Here is a 21,295-nt window from a genome sequence, read left to right as displayed (position 1 = left end):
CTCTATATACAGTAGATAATACAGGATCCACCATTCACAATAGGTGATGTCACAGCTCACCTCCTCCTGTACAATGACTGATAACACCTCTATATACAGTAGATAATACAGGATCCACCATTCACAATAGGTGATGTCACAGCTCACCTCCTCCTCCTGTATAATAACAGATAACACCTCTATATACAGTAAATAACACAGGATCCACCTTTCACAATAGGTGATGTCACAGCTCACCTCCTCCTCCTGTACAATGACTGATAACACCTCTATATACAGTAGATAATACAGGATCCACCATTCACAATAGGTGATGTCACAGCTCACCTCCTCCTCCTGTATAATGACAGATAACACCTCTATATACAGTAGATAATACAGGATCCACCATTCACAATAGGTGATGTCACAGCTCACCTCCTCCTCCTGTACAATGACTGATAACACCTCTATATACAGTAGATAACACAGGATCCACCATTCACAATAGGTGATATCACAGCTCACCTCCTCCTCCTGTACAATCACTGATAACAGCTCTATATACAGCAGATAACACAGGATCCACCATTCACAATAGATGTCACAGCTCACCCCCTCCTGTACAATGACTGATAACAGCTCTATATACAGCAGATAACACAGGATCCACCATTCACAATAGATATCACAGCTCACCTCCTCCTATACAATGATTGATAACTCCTCTATATACAGTAGATAACACCGGATCCACCATTCACAATAGGTGATGTCACAGCTCACCTCCTCCTCCTGTACAGTAATCTTTGCATACGCTTATTAGATGCTGCAATAAAAAACATAGGTTCAGGATCTGACCATTGTGGCTAGTGTAAATGTGTTGTTTCTTGAAACAGGAAGTTAGTCTAAACGCTTGTTCACATGTTGCGTTTTTCACTTGGAAAAACAAATTATATATTTAAATACAGATTGTCATATGTTTAAAAAATATATAGATATTTAGCACAAAAATCCTGATTTAAATAGGTAGTTTTCTGATGATCATCTCTTAAATCCCCACTACCATAAATGGTTATGAACTCTCTTATCAGAAGGAGCTCACTGATAGATTCTCAGTTATCTCATTCTGAATCCAGCAATAGACAGTGCGGCACAGGGAGCTTAGAAGGGAAATGGTGCAATTTTTTTTTATGAAACCCGATCACAGGAATGATTTTTAGCCAAAAGTACATACATTTGATTTAAGAAAGAAATGACCCCAAAGAAGGACAAGCCCATTAAACACATGAGTGAAGCAGACATCCTCTGTAGTGTGCTATAGCTAATACCAACAAATCAGAGAGCAGCTTTCATTAATTTTCCTGCCTTATAAACATGAGAGCTGTGATCTGATTGGTCGCTATTGGCAGTAGCGCTGTGTTCATTGCTCCACAGCCCGCGCTCTGGAGATACCGGGCCCTTTCCAGTGTATCGCAGAACTGAAGGCGAGAACATGATGACTGTGACCTGTTGAACAGCACTGGCGTCATCAGCCAGACATGGTTCCCCCCATCTCCTGAGTACTAATGGTACGGCCGAACTACTTCATGCCCCAATCAGAGCTCAGTGTAAGAACCAGACTCCGCCCCTGTCCCGTCCCGCCGTCTCCATGGAGACCGGCGCCGCTTCCAGCAAACTTCACCTAAACTCTGCAGCCCGAGTGCGGGCAACCGGGTGACCCTAAAGACCCCGGGGACTCGGGTGAGGTAACGGAGACCCTTACAAGTAACGGTGATCAGTATTGGGGTGTGGTGACCCTGTAATAGTGACACTGACCGGTATTGGGGTGTGGTGACCCTGTATTAGTGACACTGACCTGTATTGGGGTGTGGTGACCCCTGTAATAGTGACACTGACCGGTATTGGGGTGTGGTGACCCTGTAATAGTGACACTGACCGGTATTGGGGTGTGGTGACCCCTGTAATAGTGACACTGACCTGTATTGGGGTGTGGTGACCCCTGTAATAGTGACACTGACCTGTATTGGGGTGTGGTGACCCTGTAATAGTGACACTGACCTGTATTGGGGTGTGGTGATCCTGTAATAGTGACACTGACCGGTATTGGGGTGTGGTGACCCCTGTAATAGTGACACTGACCTGTATTGGGGTGTGGTGACCCCTGTAATAGTGACACTGACCTGTATTGGGGTGTGGTGACCCCTGTAATAGTGACACTGACCTGTATTGGGGTGTGGTGATCCTGTAATAGTGACACTGACCTGTATTGGGGTGTGGTGACCCTGTAATAGTGACACTGACCTGTATTGGGGTGTGGTGACCCTGTAATAGTGACACTGACCTGTATTGGGGTGTGGTGACCCCTGTAATAGTGACACTGACCTGTATTGGGGTGTGGTGACCCTGTATTAGTGACACTGACCGGTATTGGGGTGTGGTGACCCTGTAATAGTGACACTGACCGGTATTGGGGTGTGGTGACCCTGTAATAGTGACACTGACCTGTATTGGGGTGTGGTGACCCTGTATTAGTGACACTGACCTGTATTGGGGTGTGGTGATCCTGTAATAGTGACACTGACCGGTATTGGGGTGTGGTGACCCTGTAATAGTGACACTGACCTGTATTGGGGTGTGGTGACCCTGTAATAGTGACACTGACCTGTATTGGGGTGTGGTGACCCTGTATTAGTGACACTGACCTGTATTGGGGTGTGGTGACCTTGTAATAGTGACACTGACCTGTATTGGGGTGTGGTGACCCTGTAATAGTGACACTGACCTGTATTGGGGTGTGGTGACCCTGTAATAGTGACACTGACCTGTATTGGGGTGTGGTGACCCTGTAATAGTGACACTGACCTGTATTGGGGTGTGGTGACCCTGTAATAGTGACACTGACCTGTATTGGGGTGTGGTGACCCTGTATTAGTGACACTGACCTGTATTGGGGTGTGGGTGACCCTGTATTAGTGACACTGACCGGTATTGGGGTGTGGTGACCCTGTAATAGTGACACTGACCTGTATTGGGGTGTGGTGACCCTGTAATAGTGACACTGACCTGTATTGGGGTGTGGTGACCCTGTATTAGTGACACTGACCGGTATTGGGGTGTGGTGACCCTGTAATAGTGACACTGACCTGTATTGGGGTGTGGTGACCCTGTATTAGTGACACTGACCTGTATTGGGGTGTGGTGACCCTGTAATAGTGACACTGACCTGTATTGGGGTGTGGTGACCCTGTAATAGTGACACTGACCTGTATTGGGGTGTGGTGACCCTGTATTAGTGACACTGACCTGTATTGGGGTGTGGTGATCCTGTAATAGTGACACTGACCGGTATTGGGGTGTGGTGACCCTGTAATAGTGACACTGACCTGTATTGGGGTGTGGTGACCCTGTAATAGTGACACTGACCGGTATTGGGGTGTGGTGACCCTGTAATAGTGACACTGACCGGTATTGGGGTGTGGTGACCCTGTAATAGTGACACTGACCTGTATTGGGGTGTGGTGACCCTGTAATAGTGACACTGACCTGTATTGGGGTGTGGTGACCCTGTATTAGTGACACTGACCTGTATTGGGGTGTGGTGACCCTGTATTAGTGACACTGACCTGTATTGGTGTGTGGTGACCCTGTAATAGTGACACTGACCTGTATTGGGGTGTGGTGACCCTGTATTAGTGACACTGACCTGTATTGGGGTGTGGTGACCCTGTAATAGTGACACTGACCTGTATTGGGGTGTGGTGACCCTGTAATAGTGACACTGACCTGTATTGGGGTGTGGTGACCCTGTATTAGTGACACTGACCTGTATTGGGGTGTGGTGACCCTGTATTAGTGACACTGACCGGTATTGGGGTGTGGTGACCCCTGTAATAGTGACACTGACCTGTATTGGGGTGTGGTGACCCTGTAATAGTGACACTGACCTGTATTGGGGTGTGGTGACCCTGTATTAGTGACACTGACCGGTATTGGGGTGTGGTGACCCTGTAATAGTGACACTGACCTGTATTGGGGTGTGGTGACCCTGTATTAGTGACACTGACCTGTATTGGTGTGTGGTGACCCTGTATTAGTGACACTGACCTGTATTGGGGTGTGGTGACCCTGTATTAGTGACACTGACCGGTATTGGGGTGTGGTGACCCTGTAATAGTGACACTGACCTGTATTGGGGTGTGGTGACCCTGTATTAGTGACACTGACCTGTATTGGGGTGTGGTGACCCTGTATTAGTGACACTGACCGGTATTGGGGTGTGGTGACCCTGTAATAGTGACACTGACCGGTATTGGGGTGTGGTGACCTTGTATTAGTGACACTGACCTGTATTGGGGTGTGGTGACCCTGTATTAGTGACACTGACCTGTATTGGGGTGTGGTGACCCTGTATTAGTGACACTGACCGGTATTGGAGTGTGGTGACCCTGTATTAGTGACACTGACCTGTATTGGGGTGTGGTGACCCTGTAATAGTGACACTGACCTGTATTGGGGTGTGGTGACCCTGTATTAGTGACACTGACCTGTATTGGGGTGTGGTGACCCTGTAATAGTGACACTGACCGGTATTGGGGTGTGGTGACCCTGTATTAGTGACACTGACCGGTATTGGGGTGTGGTGACCCTGTATTAGTGACACTGACCTGTATTGGGGTGTGGTGACCCTGTAATAGTGACACTGACCGGTATTGGGGTGTGGTGACCCTGTATTAGTGACACTGACCTGTATTGGGGTGTGGTGACCCTGTAATAGTGACACTGACCTGTATTGGGGTGTGGTGACCCTGTATTAGTGACACTGACCTGTATTGGGGTGTGGTGACCCTGTAATAGTGACACTGACCTGTATTGGGGTGTGGTGACCCTGTATTAGTGACACTGACCTGTATTGGGGTGTGGTGACCCTGTAATAGTGACACTGACCGGTATTGGGGTGTGGTGACCCTGTATTAGTGACACTGACCGGTATTGGGGTGTGGTGACCCTGTAATAGTGACACTGACCGGTATTGGGGTGTGGTGACCCTGTATTAGTGACACTGACCGGTATTGGGGTGTGGTGACCCTGTATTAGTGACACTGACCGGTATTGGGGTGTGGTGACCCTGTATTAGTGACACTGACCGGTATTGGGGTGTGGTGATCCTGTATTAGTGACACTGACCTGTATTGGGGTGTGGTGACCCCTGTAATAGTGACACTGACCTGTATTGGGGTGTGGTGACCCTGTATTAGTGACACTGACCTGTATTGGGGTGTGGTGACCCTGTATTAGTGACACTGACCTGTATTGGGGTGTGGTGACCCTGTGATAGTGACACTGACCGGTATTGGGGTGTGGTGACCCTGTATTAGTGACACTGACCTGTATTGGGGTGTGGTGACCCTGTAATAGTGACACTGACCTGTATTGGGGTGTGGTGACCCTGTAATAGTGACACTGACCTGTATTGGGGTGTGGTGACCCTGTAATAGTGACACTGACCGGTATTGGGGTGTGGTGACCCTGTATTAGTGACACTGACCGGTATTGGGGTGTGGTGACCCTGTATTAGTGACACTGACCTGTATTGGGGTGTGGTGACCCTGTATTAGTGACACTGACCTGTATTGGGGTGTGGTGACCCTGTATTAGTGACACTGACCTGTATTGGGGTGTGGTGACCCTGTATTAGTGACACTGACCTGTATTGGGGTGTGGTGACCCTGTATTAGTGACACTGACCTGTATTGGGGTGTGGTGACCCTGTAATAGTGACACTGACCTGTATTGGGGTGTGGTGACCCTGTAATAGTGACACTGACCTGTATTGGGGTGTGGTGACCCTGTATTAGTGACACTGACCTGTATTGGGGTGTGGTGACCCTGTATTAGTGACACTGGCCTGTATTGGGGTGTGGTGACCCTGTATAAGTGATACTGACCTGTATTGGGGTGTGGTGACCCTGTAATAGTGACACTGACCTGTATTGGGGTGTGGTGACCCTGTATTAGTGACACTGACCGGTATTGGGGTGTGGTGACCCTGTATTAGTGACACTGACCTGTATTGGGGTGTGGTGACCCTGTATTAGTGACACTGACCTGTATTGGGGTGTGGTGACCCTGTAATAGTGACACTGACCTGTATTGGGGTGTGGTGACCCTGTAATAGTGACACTGACCTGTATTGGGGTGTGGTGACCCTGTATTAGTGACACTGACCTGTATTGGGGTGTGGTGACCCTGTATTAGTGACACTGACCTGTATTGGGGTGTGGTGACCCTGTATTAGTGACACTGACCTGTATTGGGGTGTGGTGACCCTGTAATAGTGACACTGACCTGTATTGGGGTGTGGTGACCCTGTAATAGTGACACTGACCGGTATTGGGGTGTGGTGACCCTGTAATAGTGACACTGACCTGTATTGGGGTGTGGTGACCCTGTAATAGTGACACTGACCTGTATTGGGGTGTGGTGACCCTGTAATAGGGACACTGACCTGTATTGGGGTGTGGTGACCCTGTAATAGTGACACTGACCTGTATTGGGGTGTGGTGACCCTGTATTAGTGACACTGACCTGTATTGGGGTGTGGTGACCCTGTAATAGTGACACTGACCTGTATTGGGGTGTGGTGACCCTGTAATAGTGACACTGACCTGTATTGGGGTGTGGTGACCCTGTAATAGTGACACTGACCTGTATTGGGGTGTGGTGACCCTGTATTAGTGACACTGACCTGTATTGGGGTGTGGTGACCCTGTATTAGTGACACTGACCTGTATTGGGGTGTGGTGACCCTGTATTAGTGACACTGACCTGTATTGGGGTGTGGTGACCCTGTAATAGTGACACTGACCTGTATTGGGGTGTGGTGACCCTGTAATAGTGACACTGACCGGTATTGGGGTGTGGTGACCCTGTATTAGTGACACTGACCTGTATTGGGGTGTGGTGACCCTGTAATAGTGACACTGACCTGTATTGGGGTGTGGTGACCCTGTAATAGGGACACTGACCTGTATTGGGGTGTGGTGACCCTGTAATAGTGACACTGACCTGTATTGGGGTGTGGTGACCCTGTATTAGTGACACTGACCTGTATTGGGGTGTGGTGACCCTGTAATAGGGACACTGACCTGTATTGTGGTGTGGTGACCCTGTAATAGTGACACTGACCGGTATTGGGGTGTGGTGACCCTGTAATAGTGACAGTGACCTGTATTGGGGTGTGGTGACCCTGTAATAGGGACACTGACCTGTATTGGGGTGTGGTGACCCTGTAATAGTGACACTGACCTGTATTGGGGTGTGGTGACCCTGTATTAGTGACACTGACCTGTATTGGGGTGTGGTGACCCTGTAATAGGGACACTGACCTGTATTGGGGTGTGGTGACCCTGTAATAGTGACACTGACCGGTATTGGGGTGTGGTGACCCTGTATTAGTGACACTGACCTGTATTGGGGTGTGGTGACCCTGTATTAGTGACACTGACCTGTATTGGGGTGTGGTGACCCTGTAATAGTGACACTGACCTGTATTGGGGTGTGGTGACCCTGTAATAGTGACACTGACCGGTATTGGGGTGTGGTGACCCTGTATTAGTGACACTGACCTGTATTGGGGTGTGGTGACCCTGTAATAGGGACACTGACCTGTATTGGGGTGTGGTGACCCTGTAATAGTGACACTGACCTGTATTGGGGTGTGGTGACCCTGTAATAGGGACACTGACCTGTATTGGGGTGTGGTGACCCTGTAATAGTGACACTGACCGGTATTGGGGTGTGGTGACCCTGTATTAGTGACACTGACCTGTATTGGGGTGTGGTGACCCTGTATTAGTGACACTGACCTGTATTGGGGTGTGGTGACCCTGTAATAGTGACACTGACCTGTATTGGGGTGTGGTGACCCTGTAATAGTGACACTGACCTGTATTGGGGTGTGGTGACCCTGTATTAGTGACACTGACCTGTATTGGGGTGTGGTGACCCTGTATTAGTGACACTGACCTGTATTGGGGTGTGGTGACCCTGTAATAGTGACACTGACCTGTATTGGGGTGTGGTGACCCTGTAATAGGGACACTGACCTGTATTGGGGTGTGGTGACCCTGTAATAGTGACACTGACCTGTATTGGGGTGTGGTGACCCTGTATTAGTGACACTGACCTGTATTGGGGTGTGGTGACCCTGTAATAGGGACACTGACCTGTATTGGGGTGTGGTGACCCTGTAATAGTGACACTGACCGGTATTGGTGTGTGGTGACCCTGTATTAGTGACACTGACCGGTTTTGTGGTGTGGGGACCCTGTATTAGTGACACTTATTTGTATTGGGGTGTAGGTGACCCCGTATTAGTGACACTGACCGGTTTGGGGTGTGGTGACCCTGTATTAGTGACACTGACCTGTATTGGGGTGTGGTGACCCTGTAATAGTGACACTGACCGGTTTGGGGTGTAGGTGACCCCGTATTAGTGACACTTATTTGTATTGGGGTGTAGGTGACCCCGTATTAGTGACACTGACCGGTTTGGGGTGTAGGTGACCCCGTATTAGTGACACTGACCTGTATTGGGGTGTGGTGACCCTGTATTAGTGACACTGACCTGTATTGGGGTGTGGTGACCCTGTATTAGTGACACTGACCTGTATTGGGGTGTGGTGACCCTGTATTAGTGACACTTATTTGTATTGGGGTGTGGTGACCCTGTATTAGTGACACTGACCTGTATTGGGGTGTGGTGACCCTGTATTAGTGACACTGACCTGTATTGGGGTGTGGTGACCCTGTAATAGTGACACTGACCGGTATTGGGGTGTGGGTGACCCTGTATTAGTGACACTTATTTGTATTGGGGTGTGGTGACCCTGTATTAGTGACACTGACCTGTATTGGGGTGTGGTGACCCTGTAATAGTGACACTGACCTGTATTGGGGTGTGGTGACCCTGTATTAGTGACACTGACCTGTATTGGGGTGTGGTGACCCTGTAATAGTGACACTGACCGGTATTGGGGTGTGGGTGACCCTGTATTAGTGACACTTATTTGTATTGGGGTGTGGTGACCCCGTATTAGTGACAGTGACCGGTTTGGGGTGTGGTGACCCTGTAAATGCAGTCTGGATCGCTGCTGTCTGGGATCGGTGACCCCGGGGGGATCGGTGACCCCGGGGGATAATGACCCATGTGGAATCTGCAGATCTCGGTGTTTTTCTTCCTAGTTGGGGGCAGTGTTGCAGCCTCCATCCTCCTGCGTCACACTGTGCCCCCTGCGTCACACTGTGCCCCCTGCACCGCTGCCTCCGCTCCCGTCCTGCAGGCACAATGTCGGACCTGGGCAGCCACCGCTGCCACAACTGTCATATGGCCTTTCGCTCCTTCTCGCTCCTGGAGAAACACAGAGAGAAATTCTGCATTGGAAGCCAAATCGGGGACCCCACCGTCCTGAGCTCCCGATACCCCGGCATGGCGGCCCACCCCCGATTATCTGCTGCCAGGGAGTTTCCACCCATGGCAGAGACCCCGGATTTCCAGGTGAGCTGGGGCCAGATGTGCACTTTTACCTTCAGCTGCTTAATTTGCTTTTCTGTAATTTTGCGATGGCTGAAGACCCCCAGATTGGAGATCTCAGTGATGTCAGTATCTCCTGCGTGAGAATCTGATGTCTCGGGGGGATCGTAGCTCGACTTGTGGGAAAGTTAAGTGCCGGTCTCCCTGTATTAGCTGTCACTCAGCTTTCCCAGGAGCGATCATCGCTTTTTTTTTCACAGCATTGAGCCTCATTCACACTTTCATGTGTCACAGTCCAGTAAAGGACCGTGATTCATGGACTGGTGGTGGGTCAGCGATGTATGTGCCTGTGAGGCTGTCAGGTTGGGGTCTGGAGACCCATGGCTGTTCCGTGACTCACAGTGTGAATGGGGCTTTACTCAATGATTTATATTTAGAGGGGGCCGCTTCCTATTAGGGTCTATAGCTGTGTATGGGGCTCGTGTCTCTTCCCGGAGTGCCGCCTACATGACTGTAACGTGCTCGTCTTATGTGCCGTAGACACGAGACAGCATTGCCCGACTGAGGGCAAAAGAGAACCTGCTGAACGAGCGGGAGCAGCGTCTGATGGGCGAGTATGGGGCGCAGCCGGGGAACCTCACCGACAGCCGAGCATTGATGAGCCTGACTGAGGAGGTAGGTGACGGGTGCCGTTATCCCCGGTGACATTGCGGATGAATAGGGCCACATCTGTCCATAGTATATCCGTATACAGTGGTTATCGCTGCACACAGCACCAGGGCTGTGGAGTCAGTACGCCAAACCTCTGACTCCGACTCCTCAATTTCCGTGACACCGACTCCACCAAAATGGGCTCCGACTCCGACTCCACACCCTTGCCAGGGCTGTGGAGTCGGTAAGCCAAACCTCTGACTCCGACTCCTCAATTTTCATGATACCGACTCCACCAAAATGGGCTCCGACTCCACGACTCTGACTCCACACCCCTGCCAGGGCTGTGGAGTTGGTAAGCCAAACCTCCGACTCCTCAATTTCCATGATTCCGACTCCACAGCACCACATTGTAGGGTCTATGTAGGGTCTCTGGCCACAGACCTGATGCTTCACAGATGCAGGCATTATAATGTCTTTCTTTTTCTTCTTTCCCAGTTTCACAAGTTGAGGAAATCCTTGGAGGTTTCTGTCCCGACTCTTCGATCCGTTCAACTTCAGGTAATGATGGAGGAATGCTGATGTCTCATGGAAACTAACCGATCAACAAAGGAACCCCCAATCATCTGTCAGGGGCAGGACCCCTTAGCGAGGGCACATTATGCTCATTGGAAATGATTGGGCTTCCATGTAAAGCACAGATGCAAGAAAGAAGACCGGAATCAGTGGGATGTGCCTCTGTTATGTCCATATGTGCTGGGGTTGGGTTTATACAGGGACGTCCGAGGTGTATAAGCCCTTTAATGGTAGAAGTTTCCACTTGTTTCTGAGACTATAATAATAGTGGACCTGTCTATGGGGCGCAGCCACTACCGAATCTATGGCACAATGTCTGGTAACCAAGGAAAGGGTGCAGCCATTTGTATGAGCTGATCGGCGGTGGAAGTGGTCGGACCCCCCACCTCTCAGATATTGGTGGCCCATCCTGAGAATAAGCTCTGAATATTACAGAAGGCAAACGAAACATAGTGTGTAACCGATAAGTGACATTATTTACTCCCCACAGCATGGACTTTCCTCCCACTGGGATAGAGAGTACCGAGAACGCATCCTGGAAATGACCGAGGCCCATGAACGACACCTCGCTGACATCCAGGCACGAAACCAGGCCCTGGAGGTGCAGAGAGAAGGTTGGTCCTGGCCTCAGATCTACTGCACAGGCATTTAGGCTGCACATGGCGCATCTGTCCTGCAGGGCTGTGAAGTCGGAGTCGTGGAAATTGAGGAGTCGGAGTCGGAGGTTTGGCTTACCGACTCCACAGCCCTGCTGTCCTAGGGAAGGAGAGATTGGTTTCCTTGAGCTTTCCAAAATCCTATAAGGAGGATCCCAGTTCAGGAACAGTCACCCCAAAACCCTAAGAACAGATATTATTGACAATAGCAGTATATGACCTCATGTCTTGTGGCAGATCCTTCCAGTTACCTGGATTTTAATCTCATTGAATCGGACTTTTGTTTCCGTTTGCAGAAATCCGCCAGCGCCTGTCCGACGTAGCCAGCAGCAGCAGCTCCACCAACCACATCGAACAGATGCTCCTAGAATTAAAGGCTCAAGAGGAGAAAAACCAACTGGCCCTTGATGCTCTCAGGGACCAGGTGGTGCTCATCCAATCAGAGAGCAGGTACCATGTTGTTACTTGCAACCCCTTTAAAGGGACTCTGTCAGCACAGAATGACTGGTCAAACCATGCGCAAGCTCTCGGTGCACCCTTGGTGTGGCCAAACATTAAAGGTACCGTTACACTTAACGATTTACCAACGATCAGGACCAGTGATACGACCTGGCCGTGATCGTTGGTAAGTCGTTGTGTGGTCGCTGGAGACACACAGACAGCTCTCCAGCGACCAACGATGCCGAAGTCCCCGGGTAACCAGGGTAAACATCGGGTTACTAAGCGCAGGGCCGCACTTAGTAACCCGATGTTTACCCTGGTTACCATTGTAAAAGTTAAAAAAAAAACACTACATACTTACATTCCTGTCGCGTCCCCTGGCATCAGCTTCCCTGCACTGTGTAAGCGCTGGCTGGAAAGCAGAGCGGTGACGTCACCGCTGTGCTCTGCTTTACGGCCGGCCGGCGCTGACACTGGGGGACGCTACAGGAATGTAAGTATGTAGTGGTTTTTTTTTTTAACTTTTACAATGGTAACCAGGGTAAACATCGGGTTACTAAGCGCGGCCCTGCGCTTAGTAACCCGATGTTTACCCTGGTTACCAGTGAAGACATTGCTGAATCAGCGTCACACACGCCGATTCAGCGGGTGATCCAGCGACGAAATAAAGTCCTGATCATTCCCCAGCGACTAACGATCTCCCAGCAGGGGCCTGATCGTTGGTCGCTGTCACGCATAACGATTTCGTTAACAATATCGTTGCTACGTCACAAAAAGCAACGATATCGCTAACGATATCGTTATGTGTGACGGTACCTTTATGTGCACTTTCCCACCTACTTGTTTTTTTTCCCTATTTCCGCCCTTGTCTTGCTCTGTGAAGTCACAGCTGTCATTCAATGAAGAGATGGGGTGAGATATTTGTAAGCCAAAACCCAGGAGTGGGTGAAAAATACAGAAGTGGTGACCTGTTTCTATTATACTTTTCCTCTGATTGTTCAACTACTGAGTTTGTCTTACAAATACTGATGTAAAATACTGACCGAATGCTGAACGTGTCCTAAGGCTACGTTCACATTAGCGTTTTGCGTGTTTGCGTCGGGCGCAGCCACGGCGACTCATGCGTCGTGCGCCCCTATATTTAACATGGGGGGCGCATGGACATGCGTTGTGCGACGCATGCGGGTTTTTTGCCGCAAGCGTCGGGCGCAGAAAACGCAACAAGTTGCATTTTTTTTGCATCTAAATTTCGGCAAAAAAGGACGCATGCGTCGCAAAACGCTGCGTTTTAGCGTGCGTTTTGTTGCGTTTTTGCGTGCGCTGTGCGTTGCGTCGCCGACACAGCACACAACAACGCAAATGTGAACGTAGCCTAATGTGTATGGAGATACCGGACAACGGATCGTTAGTCCGATTACTTGCAGCAAGCTAATAATGCCGGTGAGCTGGACTAGATAAGGCTGATGATATGGATCAGTCTGGGGATCAGGTGGCCAAACGTATAATGGCTCCAGGGACTGCAGGGATGTCGCTAGTTCCTGAGGTTTGCCTTTCTCGCCATAACTGCAGATTCAACAGACTATTGGGGGGATTCAGTAGTTAGACCCCCAGCAATTAACTCATCACAGTAAAGGTGGACATCTTTTTTGGTACACTCGCACAGGTCGGCTATAGGTTGTTTATAATTGATGTTTATTAGGGTGCAGTGATAACATCATTTTATTTTTAGGGCTAAAACAGAAAAAGTGAACAAAGAGCGTCCACCTAGCACATCTGTGAAGAAGGAGAAAGCTCCGCTCACCATCGTTCCTTTCCCCGTCCGTGGCAGCACCCTCTCCTCTGAAATCAGGTGATTCCCACAATACAATCCACAGCACATGATGGAGGAGTAGTCCGGAGCCATCCAAGACAATGGGGACCAGATAACATTCACCATTAGATTAACAAATGCTCCCATCGATCAGACACACGGGGCACATTAAGGCCCCTTCACATTAAGCGACGCTGCAGCGATACCGACAACGATCCGGATCGCTGCAGCGTCGCTGTTTGGTCGCTGGAGAGCTGTCACACAGACCGCTCTCCAGCGACCAACGATGCCGGTAACCAGGGTAAACATCGGGTAACTAAGCGCAGGGCCGCGCTTAGTAACCCGATGTTTACCCTGGTTACCATCCTAAAAGTAAAAAAAACAAACAGTACATACTTACCTACCGCTGTCTGTCCTCCAGCGCTGTGCTCTGCACTCCTCCTGTACTGTCTGTGTGAGCACAGCGGCCGGAAAGCAGAGCGGTGACGTCACCGCTCTGCTTTCCGGCTGACCGACGCTCACACAGACAGTACAGGAGGAGTGCAGAGCACAGCGCTGGAGGACAGACAGCGTTAGGTAAGTATATACTGTTTGTTTTTTTTACTTTTAGGATGGTAATCAGGGAACACATCGGGTTACTAAGCGCGGTCCTGCGCTTAGTTACCCGATGTTTACCCTGGTTACCAGTGAAGACATCGCTGGATCGGTGTCACACACGCCGATCCAGCGATGTCCACGGGAGATCCAGCGACGAAATAAAGTTCTGGACTTTCTTCAGCGACCAACGATCTCCCAGCAGGGGCCTGATCGTTGGTCGCTGTCACACATAACGATTTTATTAACGATATCGTTGCTACGTCACAAAAAGCAACGATATCGTTAACAATATTGTTATGTGTGAAGGTACCTTTACAGCGAAATCTCTGAAATGTGGCATCTGATAAGTCACACATTATATTAGTCTACAATTCAGCACATCAGCAGGGAGTTTAATATCCTTCTTGTATTTACATAGTAACATAGTTATTAAGGTTGAAGGAAGGCTTTAAGGGTATGTGCACACGGCGCGGATTCTGCTGCGGATTTTTCCGCAGTGGATTTGGAAAATCCGCAGTGCAAAACCACTGCGGTTTTCACTGCGGATTTTATAGTGGTTTCTTCTGCGGATTCCACTGCGGTTTTACAACTGCAGTTTCCTATTGGTGCAGGTGTAAAACCGCTGCAGAATCCGCACAAAGAATTTACATGCTGCGGAAAATAATCCGCTGCGTTTCCGCGCAGATTTTTCCGCAGCATGTGCACAGCGGGTTTTTTTCCCCATAGGTTTACATGGTACTGTAAACTTAGGGAAAACTGCTGCGGATCCGCAGCGTCAAATCCGCTGCGGATCCGCAGCGTGTGCACATACCCTAAGTCCATCTAATTCAACCCATTTAATTGCAATAATCATGTTCCAGTGTGTCCATATAGTAATAATCTTTGCAATTGCTCTTCTCCTGCACTATTCTTGCACTCTTCCTGCTCTCATACTCTTCCTGTGCTCCTCGTGCTCGTCTCCTGCACTCTTCCTGCTCTCCTCCTGCACTCTTCCTGCTCTCCTCCTGCATTCCTTCCTGCGCTCATCCGGCACTCTTCCTGCTCTTCTACCGCACTCTGCTTTCACTCTGCCTACACTATCCCTGCACTTTTTCCTGTGCTCATCTGGCACTCCTCCGGCACGCTTGCTGCACTCTTCCTTCACTCCTCTTGCACTCTTCCTGCACTCCTCTTGCACTCCTCTTGCACTCCTCCTGCACTCCTCCTGCACTCCTCCTGCACTCCTCCTGCACTCCTCCTGCACTCCTCTTGTACTCCTCCTGCACTCCACTTGTACTCCTCCTGCACTCCTCCTGCACTTCTCTTGTACTCCTCTTGTACTCCTCTTGAACTCCTCCTGCACTCCTCTTGCACTCCTCCTGCACTCCTCTTGTACTCCTCTTGAACTCCTCCTGCACTCCACTTGTACTCCTCCTGCACTCCTCTTGTACTCCTCCTGCACTCCTGTACTCCTCTTGTACTCCTCTTGAACTCCTCCTGCACTCCACTTGTACTCCTCCTGCACTCCTCCTGCACTCTTCTTGTATTCCTCTTGTACTCCTCTTGAACTCCACTTGTACTCCTCATGCTCTCCTCTTGTACTCCTCTTGAACTCCTCCTGCACTCCACTTGTACTCCTCCTGCACTCCTCTTGAACTCCTCCTGCACTCCACTTGTACTCCTCCTGCACTCCTCTTGTACTCCTCTTGCACTCCTCTTGCACTCCTCTTGCACTCCTCTTGTACTCCTCTTGCACTCCTCTTGTACTCCTCTTGCACTCCTCTTGCACTCCTCTTGTACTCCTCTTGTACTCCTCTTGCACTCCTCCTGCACTCCTCTTGTACTCCTCTTGTACTCCACTTGTACTCCTCCTGCACTCCTCTTGCTCTCCTCATGCACTTCTGTACTCCTCCTGTACTCAGCGCTCTCCAGCTTGCCTATGTCCAGAGCGGAGGGAATGACGCTGTTGTCCTGGCACAGATGAGGGACCTGCAGGCCGAGGCTTTGACATTTGAAGAGATTTCCTACAAACAAGATCGTAAAGAGAAAAAGAAAAAACGTGAGTCTGCGTGCGATGAGCTGATATAGGAGGGTTCAGGGGAAGAAGCTGAAATCTGAGACTATATTTCAATTCATTTTCTTTGGACTTGGGTAAGAAGAATTGGGGCAATGGTGGTGCTGTCCACAACCACGGCCTAACCTTGTTAATATACACATGTCATGTCTCTGTCCTGCCCCCTATGTGGGTGTGTTCCTTCCGGAATATTATTACTATTCATATACAAACTTTGGCATATTTACAGGGAATGATGGAGCTCCCCGGACGCTGGATGTGGAACTCATGGCAGTCGAGCTTGAAAATCAGCGTCTGGAGGAAGAAATCTTCAATTTAAAGCTGCATCGGAGCCGGAAAAAAATAGAGAACGGTACAATGAATGCACTCGTATTTAGTGTATTGTAATCTTTTAAAATTTAATATAGTAAAAGCTTTTTAATACAGCAGCGTCTCGTCCCTCGCAGTCCCATGTGGGGTTCTAAGTGTACCTGGTGCTGATGAGTGAATGGGGGTCCAACACGCTGCACACCCCACCGGTCACCTGTTACCAGCTCAGGCAGTGGTCAGATGTAACAGCTGATTGGTGGGGGTGCTGGATGTCGGACCCCTACTGACTTGATATGGATGATTTACCCTGAGTATAGGTCATCAATATTCATGTTTGTAGCAGGGGCTTTATCCTGATTATCTGGGGCTGCCACGGAGCCGGTATAAAGCTTGTAACACCTTGTGTGTCTGTGGAGGTTGTGTCTGTATCATTGTATGCAGAAGCCTGAAAAGGGGAAGCAGCTTGTGATTGAATGAAGGCACCTCATATAAAGGCCGGGAATACCTGCTAAATAATGGTAACCTGCACAGGCAGAGACCCCTGAGCCAGTGTCCCTGTACCCTCCATCGCACCGCACTACATAGCATTGCAGGAGGGGAGGTCGCTATACTGGACCCGGCATTATCTGGTTCCCTGGTACGGTCTGTTATTCTTCAGTCCCATGTAACATTTCTGGAGGGGAGGTCAGTGTGGGCCCCAGTTCCATGGTACTGTCTGTTATTCTGCAGTCCTACATAACAATGCTGGAGCAGAGGTCAGTGTGGGCCCGCTTCCCAGGTACGATCTCTTATTCTACAGTTCTATGTAACATTGCCAGAGCGAAGGTCACTGTAGGCCTGGTTCCCTGCTTACAGTCTTTTATTCTGCAGTCCTATGTAACATTGTTGGAGCAGAGGTCAATGTGGGCCCGGTTCCCTGCTTACAGTCTTTTTTTCTGCAGTCCTATGTAACATAGCTGGAGGGGAGGTCAGTGTGGGCCCTAGCTCCCCGCTTATGGTCGGTTATTCTGTAGTCCCATGTAACATTTCTGGAGGGGAGGTCAGTGTGGGCCCAGTTCCCCAGTTACGCTCTGTTATTCTGCAGTCCTATGTAACATTTCTGGATGACAGGTCAGTGTGAGTCTGGTCCCCTGGTACTCTCTGTTATTCTGCAGTCCTATGTAACATTGTTGGGGGGGGGTCAGTGTGGGCCTGATTCCCCTCTTACGGTCTGTTAGGGTATGTTTCCACAGGGCGTATTCCTTCAGTATTTGCTGCGGATTGGACACTGCGTACAGCCGCAGCGTCCAATCCGCAGCATCCAGATCTTACAGCATAGCGGAGGGGATTTTATGAAATCCCATATCCACTATGCGTACAAACATGCAGGTGGAAGGTGACGGGCACAAGGGGGCATTCTTTGCGTCTGGAGGAGAGAAGGTTTTTCCACCAACATAGAAGAGGATTCTTTACTGTTAGGGCAGTGAGAATCTGGAATTGCTTGCCTGAGGAGGTGGTGATGGCGAACTCAGTCGAGGGGTTCAAGAGAGGCCTGGATGTCTTCCTGGAGCAGAACAATATTGTATCATACAATTATTAGGTTCTGTAGAAGGACGTAGATCTGGGTATTTATTATGATGGAATATAGGCTGAACTGGATGGACAAATGTCTTTTTTCGGCCTTACTAACTATGTTACTATGTTACCTGTGTATACGTACATGCGGTGCATCTTTCTAGACCGCAGCATGTCTATTTATCTTGCGGAGACCCTCAGTCTCCTGAAGACAAATGACACAGTCTATGTATAGGATGCGGTGATTCCGCCTGTGTTCAATGAATACATCCGGAATCACCGCGTGTACAAGAGGAGGCAGCACTTTGGGTGGAGCGGAGTATCCGCTGCATTTAAAGCGCTGGGATTCTGGACTGTGGACACGTACTCTCATTCTACAGTCCTATGTAACAGTGCTGGAGCTGAGATCATTGTAGGCTTGGTTCCCTGCTTATGGTCTGTTATTCTGCAGTCCTATGTAGCATTGTCGGAGGTGAGGTCAGTGTGGGCCGGTTCCCTTCTTATGGTCTGTTATTCTGCAGTCCTATGTAAAAGTGCTGGAGCTCAAATCATTGTAGGCCCGGTTCCCTGTGTACGGTCTGTTATTCTGCAGTCCTATGTAACATTTTTGAAGTGGAGATTAGTGTGGGCCCAGTTCTCTGGTGGGTCTGTTATTTTGCAGTCCTATGTAGCATTTCTGGAGGGGGGTCAGTGTGGCCTCACTTCCCCGCTTACTATCTATTATTTTGCAGTCCTATGTAGCATTTCTGGAGGGGGGTCAGTGTGGGCTCGCTTCCCCATTCACGATCTGTTATTCTGCAGTCCTATGTAGCATTTCTGGAGGGGGGACAGTGTAGCCTCACTTCCCCATTTACTATGTGTTATTCTGCAGTCCTATGTAGCATTTCTGGAGGGGGGTCAGTGTGGGCTCGCTTCCCCATTCACGATCTGTTATTCTGCAGTCCTATGTAGCATTTCTGGAGTGGGGGTCAGTGTGGGCTCGCTTCCCCATTCACGATCTGTTATTCTGCAGTCCTATGTAGCATTTCTGGAGTGGGGGTCAGTGTGGGCTCGCTTCCCCATTCACGATCTGTTATTCTGCAGTCCTATGTAGCATTTCTGGAGGGGGGACAGTGTAGCCTCACTTCCCCATTTACTATGTGTTATTCTGCAGTCCTATGTAGCATTTCTGGAGGGGGGTCAGTGTGGGCTCGCTTCCCCATTCACGATCTGTTATTCTGCAGTCCTATGTAGCATTTCTGGAGGGGGGACAGTGTAGCCTCACTTCCCCATTTACTATGTGTTATTCTGCAGTCCTATGTAGCATTTCTGGAGGGGGGTCAGTGTGGGCTCGCTTCCCCATTCACGATCTGTTATTCTGCAGTCCTATGTAGCATTTCTGGAGGGGGGACAGTGTAGCCTCACTTCCCCATTTACTATGTGTTATTCTGCAGTCCTATGTAGCATTTCTGGAGGGGGGTCAGTGTGGGCTCGCTTCCCCATTCACGATCTGTTATTCTGCAGTCCTATGTAGCATTTCTGGAGGGGGGACAGTGTAGCCTCACTTCCCCGCTTACGATCTGTTATTCTGCAGTCCTATGTAACATTTCTGGAGGGGGGGACAGTATGGCCTCGCTTCCCCGCTTACGATCTGTTATTCTGCAGTCCTATGTAGCATTTCTGGAAGGGGGGGGGACAGTGTGGCCTCGCTTCCCCATTCACGATCTGTTATTCTGCAGTCCTATGTAACATTTCTGGAGGGGGGTCAGTGTGGGCTCGCTTCCCCGCTTACGATCTGTTATTCTGCAGTCCTATGTAACATTTCTGGAGGGGGGGTCAGTGTGGCCTCGCTTCCCCATTCACGATCTGTTATTCTGCAGTCCTATGTAACATTTCTGGAGGGGGGTCAGTGTGGGCTCGCTTCCCCGCTTACGATCTGTTATTCTGCAGTCCTATGTAACATTTCTGGAGGGGGGGTCAGTGTGGCCTCGCTTCCCCATTCACGATCTGTTATTCTGCAGTCCTATGTAACATTTCCGAAGCTGGGGTCCTGACAGAATATGTGACAGACATGATATTTGTCCCACGGTCTGTGGCGAGGATGTGTAGTAAATCTGTCCCTATCTTATTGCAGGCCTTCATCCTCCGCCTTCTTATTAACGGACAGCAGAAAAGCCCCTCGGACTGCACCCCCCAGAATAAAGAGGAGCAAAAAAAAGCCTGTGGCAAAGTGTAGCTGTTGCGGCTCGGGCAGATTTCTTGCCAGCACCGCTTCCTCTATTCGAGTGCACATCTTTACTACTATCCAGGGGCAGATTATAGCGGGGACTCCGCAAGTTTCACATACTGAATTCTAGATTGATGAAAATAGACAAAAAAAACCGCTTTCCGATGGACTTTTTTACTTTTCGTGGTTTGCTCGCCTTTGCTTTGTAACAAAGGAAGATTTCTGCTCTTAACGGCTGTATGCAGGTGGATGAGCGCGGGTCACACGTCTGCTGCCTCCACACCGGCACATTGGTTTTCAGTGTCAGAACTTTTACAAGAAGGTTTTCAGTCACTGAAATACAGCAGAGATCATGAAAATGATGAAGAACGGAAGCACAAATTTACCTTTACCATTGTTTTACATCATTCTCATTATTATCAGTGACATCAATCTTGTGCAATAAAGTTTTTTTTTTTTTTTTTAAATGTTTCACTCTGCAGCCGATCAGTGTTACTGTACAGGATCCAAGGACGTGCGCAAGTGCTCTAAGTAATCAACCCAAAATGTGTCTGTCCTGATATTGGTACAGTGTGAACACAGTCATAGCACTGACAGTCATAGAGCCCTCATAGCAGCCACAGAGAAGCAGTGACCTTCCATATGTCAACACGGAAAAGTAGTGTAGTAATGTGTGCACCAGCAGGATAGTGAGTGCAGCTCTGGAGTATAATACAGGATGTAACTCAGGATCAGTAGTGTAATGTATGTACACAGTGACTGCACCAGCAGAATAGTGAGCGCAGCTCTGGAGTATAATACAGGATGTAACTCAGGATCAGTAATGTAATGTATGTACACAGTGACTGCACCAGCAGAATAGTGAGTGCAGCTCTGGGGTATAATACAGGATGTAACTCAGGATCAGTAATGTATGTACACAGTGACT

The 21,295-nt window shown here is 49.4% G+C and overlaps 1 protein-coding gene across 1 annotated transcript in view; it reads left to right on the top strand.

The window, feature by feature from the left end:
- Positions 1 to 1,634: 1,634 nt before the first annotated feature.
- CCDC17 (coiled-coil domain containing 17) overlaps positions 1,635 to 21,295 on the top strand; it is a 32,936-nt gene continuing 13,275 nt past the window's right edge. The window contains exons 1-9 of the mRNA XM_069738022.1: positions 1,635 to 1,727; positions 9,226 to 9,538; positions 10,055 to 10,189; positions 10,664 to 10,726; positions 11,232 to 11,355; positions 11,694 to 11,847; positions 13,568 to 13,687; positions 16,147 to 16,283; positions 16,528 to 16,650. Of these exons, the coding sequence (XP_069594123.1) occupies positions 9,329 to 9,538; positions 10,055 to 10,189; positions 10,664 to 10,726; positions 11,232 to 11,355; positions 11,694 to 11,847; positions 13,568 to 13,687; positions 16,147 to 16,283; positions 16,528 to 16,650 (1,066 nt within the window). The 5' untranslated portion in view covers positions 1,635 to 1,727; positions 9,226 to 9,328. The remainder of the gene's footprint in view (positions 1,728 to 9,225; positions 9,539 to 10,054; positions 10,190 to 10,663; positions 10,727 to 11,231; positions 11,356 to 11,693; positions 11,848 to 13,567; positions 13,688 to 16,146; positions 16,284 to 16,527; positions 16,651 to 21,295) is intronic.

This window comes from Ranitomeya imitator, chromosome 8 (genome assembly GCF_032444005.1).
Source record: "Ranitomeya imitator isolate aRanImi1 chromosome 8, aRanImi1.pri, whole genome shotgun sequence".
NCBI lineage: Eukaryota > Metazoa > Chordata > Amphibia > Anura > Dendrobatidae > Ranitomeya > Ranitomeya imitator.
The sequence above is the reverse complement of the archived record's forward strand: the minus strand, read 5'-3'. Positions and strand labels throughout refer to the sequence as shown.